The sequence below is a fragment of the Cryptomeria japonica genome, chromosome 6 (assembly GCF_030272615.1).
Source record: "Cryptomeria japonica chromosome 6, Sugi_1.0, whole genome shotgun sequence".
NCBI classification, from domain to species: domain Eukaryota; kingdom Viridiplantae; phylum Streptophyta; class Pinopsida; order Cupressales; family Cupressaceae; genus Cryptomeria; species Cryptomeria japonica.
The window spans coordinates 160,236,678-160,241,165 of record NC_081410.1 but is presented as its reverse complement, the minus strand read 5'-3'; the positions used below and the strand labels follow the sequence as shown (position 1 = coordinate 160,241,165).

Genomic DNA, 4,488 nt, shown 5'->3' with positions numbered 1-4,488 from the left:
TCCTTATCTAGCTAGGCCTTGTCATTACTAATCATTTGAAAAAATGTTTGAACTTTAGCATCTTTAAATTTCTCCATAGCTTGTCGAGTTGATGCCATGGTCAAAGAATCAAACTAGGTGGATATATGATCTATTAAGTTCTAAAGCTTACCAGATGAATTGGTGTTTGCATCAAGTTGCAGTTTCGATACCACCTGTTCCAAAACTTTAACCGATTTTTCAATGAGTCTCTTCTCTTCAGATTATGTCTATGCTAACTCCTGACGAGATTGTGCTTGGAAAGCAACAACAACAATCATCCTCTCTGCTGAAGACATCTGATTGAATGGTTTATCAAAAATGATATTGAACTATGGAAAACTTCCTTCACCTTGAATTTTAGTTGTGTCAATTGCGACAAGGATTGGAGTCTTTATTGCCTTACCCTTTCCTTTATCCGGTTCTTCCTGTTTTTCCTCTACCTTTTTCTCAGCTTCGACCTGTCTGAATTTGCCTTCTTTAGGGGCCTCTTGTGCATCGATGTCACCACTCGGTGCACCATCCTCTACCTCTGTTGATTTATCATTCTCTTTAGTAGGCTCAACCTCAACAGAATCCAAAATTTGTTGTTCTGCAACATCCTGAGTGTCTTCCTCCTTATTTTCATCAATTACTAGAGGATTTTCTGACTGAGTGGCTTCATCTTGTGGGATAGTTTCTACAAGATGATTCTCAGGAAGAAACCTATTCCATATTGTGTTGGTTTCTCTCCTTATTTCTTCAACTCAACCAACCATTAGACTCTTTACTTTGTGCTTTCTCATGAATTCCTTTTTATTAGCCAATAAAATCAATCTATCAATTTCCTCTATAGTAATACTAGTGCACTGATTGACCAGTTCACTCTCCTTTATTTCTCTATCCATTTGACTAGAAGATTTTCTCCTAGCATCAATTAAATTGTATAAATCTTTAGGGAGATATTTTTCTAATTCAACCAATGCTTTAGTAAATACATCCATGTACAAAATTGTAGCTTCCTTAATCTGCCTTTGATCCTTATCATCCATATTCTCATAACATACAAAGATGTTCTTCAAATTTCCATCTTTAATAATTTCATCAATTAATTCTTTAATAGACTAAGGAGGAACATTATGACTCTATTTTAGAAGTCTTCATCTTATCGGATTCTATGGCTTCATCCAAGTCAGATTTTGACTTATTTCCTCTCTTGGGCTTGCCTACCAGTACAAGATCAAACCTTGCCTTCTTCTCCTTCTTCTCTTTCTTGTCACTACCGGATTGGGATTTCCGGATCACTCTAGCAAACTCTCCTTTCTTCGGTGTCTTGGGAATGTCCGTATATGATTTAGTCTCCGATTGCACTAGATAAATTGCTACATATTGCCTTTGGGATTTTTGCTTCTTCCTCATAACACATTTACCCTTATCAGATGGACCGGAGGGTTCTGCTTCAGCAGAAGGTGTCTTCACAGGAGCAGGAGAAGGCCCTGTCACCTTTACCTTAGCTGGAGCAGGTGAATTCTTTTGTTTCTTTGCTTTCTCAACTACATCCCTCGTAGCTCTAGCAACTCTAACTCTCTCCTGGGGTGTCCTTTAAAAAGAACGTCTTCTACTATTTTTGCATTTTTTCTTTTTCTTGTTGGTTCAGTGAATTTAGTATGCAACTTCATTGATTTCTCTTGGCAAGTTTCGAACCTTTCTTCTTTAGTGTCTACTAGAGATTTTAACAAGTGTTGTGCATAGGCATCCAAAGTAGCTTCATCAACTTCATATCCTATAGGAAATATCCATACTATACAGAGTTGAACCACTTCCATAAGATATTCATCTTTTTTCACCATAAAGAAGATTGTCCTCTCATATTTCTTTAAAATTTCTTTGGGGATTTTGACTCTTTGTTTCATCTTGTCCTGAAAGGTTTTGAAGAAAGCCCACAAAGAAGCATTCTGATTATCCTTGTTGCCAAGTCTATCAAGCCCCTACTTATCTTTTGAGCTGGTCTATCAAAAGCCCATTGTACTCTACCAGTTTTGGAGATCTAATTTATGAAATAGAGCGCAAGACAGATAACCAAAGAACCAAATTTGAAGATATGCTTTTTATCTTGCTTGATTTTCTTCAGATTTATCATCAACTCCTCCAATAGCACATCACACATGTCATAATGACAATCTTTCTTGACCATCTGATAGACTACATGGATAGCACTACCAGATACATAATTCATTTAGTTAGACGATTATACTTTGTAACCAATGGCCATTGCAGCAAATTTGACATCATCCTCCTTGATTGTGTTGATTTTCATTGATCGTCCATCAAATTCTACACCGGTTAATTTTTTCACTATAGGGTTTGTGACCTTGCATAACCCTGGCTTGTCACCGATTTGATACAAAGAGGTTATCACCCTAATCGCATCAGTAGTGATCTTGTATGGTTGGTCTAGCCATATAAATTCAGCATGGATCTTGTTCAATACATACCTCACCCATTCCTTCTCATCGAATGTCAGAAAGTTTACAAATTGAGTGAAACCCTTTCTCTACAACTGCGCAAATTCTGACTTAGGGTTGCCAATCTCATCCATGATGTTGTCAATATAAAGATCCAAAATATCCTCAAAGTCAGTTTCCTCAACCTCACAATGAATGTAGGCTCAAACATCATCAACGTGCAAAACTTCATGTGGAATGAAAGAGAAAGCTCCAACTGGGTCAACTTCCATGGATTTGTCGGGTGTTTCTTGAACACGGGAAGGGTCATATCCTAGACTTCAACAACCAGAGGGGTAGCAATGGAAGACAAGGATGCCATTTCAAATTTTTAGAAAATCAAACTCATAAAATGTTCTTCAAAAAATACCTTAACTGACTGATGGATGCCCTAGATTGCTCGTCGGATCTCTTTTGCTCTTTGGTCACCTGAAAATCTTGATCGCCTTGTTCTTCAGCTCGAAAACACTATTCACAAAGTGAAGAATGATTCTCGCATTTTCCCTTTTTAACTTTGCAAACCTTAATTTCACTTTGAAATAAATGCACCTCGAATATCCAACCGAATGCCAAAATCAGCCATCTGAATCCCGGATATCAACTGAAACTCAATTCCTACCATCTGTAATCCATCAACTATAGATCTCATCAAGGGGTACTGCTGTTAGGATTCCCAAAGATACTAGGAGGGGGGGGGGGTGAATCAGTATCTAACTGGTATAGAGATTTACTTGACTTAAAACATGAAAAGCATATCAAAACTGTGTACCGATAAACCAGAATTAATGCAGTAACTAAGAATAATAACAACAACATGAGAAGCACACCATAACACAGTATTTTAACGAGGAAACCCGATGTGGGAAAAACCTTGGTGGGATTTGTGACCCACAATATTCACTTACTAGCCAATAAGGGAATATTACTCTTACAATAGGGGCCTGCACATGCAGGAAGGCCAAGTGCCTAGAGCTCACTGCTCAAATACAAAAGAAGTCACACTGACTTACAAAAATGGATTATATTAATCCATTGTCTTGTACTGCTTTAGATTAGCATCTACTATGCCAGATTCAGTACCGGTTTAAGCTCTGCTACAATATAAACCCTTAACCAATATTTCACATATTAGGTCTACTTATTTCGCATCCTATCTCACTTTTCTTCTTCCTATATATTTCCTATTACAAAATGATCTCATACATATATGAGTCATATTACAACTCGCCATGTCAGCTCATAATGATTTTACAATTAATTACAAAATACATATTAAACAAAATTGAAGTCGGCCAAGGTGTCGGTATCCTTCCTTTTACTGTCGGTGTTCTGTATGCCGGTGTAGAGTTTGTCAATGTCGGTGTCGGTATCTTTGTCTTGCCGGAGTCATATGATTGCAAGGTTGCCATCAATGACAAAACCTTCAATCACCTACAATTTCTCATTGGAGTGTGCATTTGCCAATAATCTCCCTCTTTGGCATTTGATGTCAAAGGGGGAGAGATTGGTATGGAAAAACACAAGAAAGATACATGTCACTCTCAGGGGGAGAGATTGTTACTTTGGAGAGAGATTGTTTATATCTAAATTTTGATTTCTGGTTATGATCTCTTTTTGGGAGATTATTGGTTTTTGGTATTTGGCATTTCTTTTTTGGCACTTTGATGATTTTTCCATCTTGTGTTGCCATCAATGCCAAAGGGGGAGATTGTTGGTATTTTGGTATGGTTTTTTCATTGATGTCAACACCTACTAACACTTATCAACTCTGGCACTTTAAGAATTGGAAATGTTCACCAGCAAGCAAGTGACTTATGCACAGTCACCGGTATATGGTACACCGGCAGGATATAATGTTCACCATCACCTGGAATGATATGGAAAACACCTGGTTATGTTGAAGACGTCGTTTGGACACCTTGTCTTGGAGATTTGTTCATTGGCACCTTCGTATTTGCATATTTACTGTTACTGGCAAATAGGTCCA

General features: G+C 37.6%; 1 protein-coding gene across 1 annotated transcript; it reads right to left on the bottom strand.

Moving 5' to 3' along the window:
- Positions 1 to 350: 350 nt before the first annotated feature.
- On the bottom strand, positions 351 to 2,501 carry LOC131876551 (uncharacterized). Its single transcript, XM_059221979.1, has 3 exons — positions 2,493 to 2,501; positions 1,244 to 1,587; positions 351 to 723 (listed from the first exon to the last, which is right to left on the bottom strand). Exons 1-3 carry the CDS (start codon positions 2,499 to 2,501, stop codon positions 351 to 353), a joined length of 726 nt encoding a protein of 241 aa, XP_059077962.1.
- Positions 2,502 to 4,488: the final 1,987 nt, after the last annotated feature.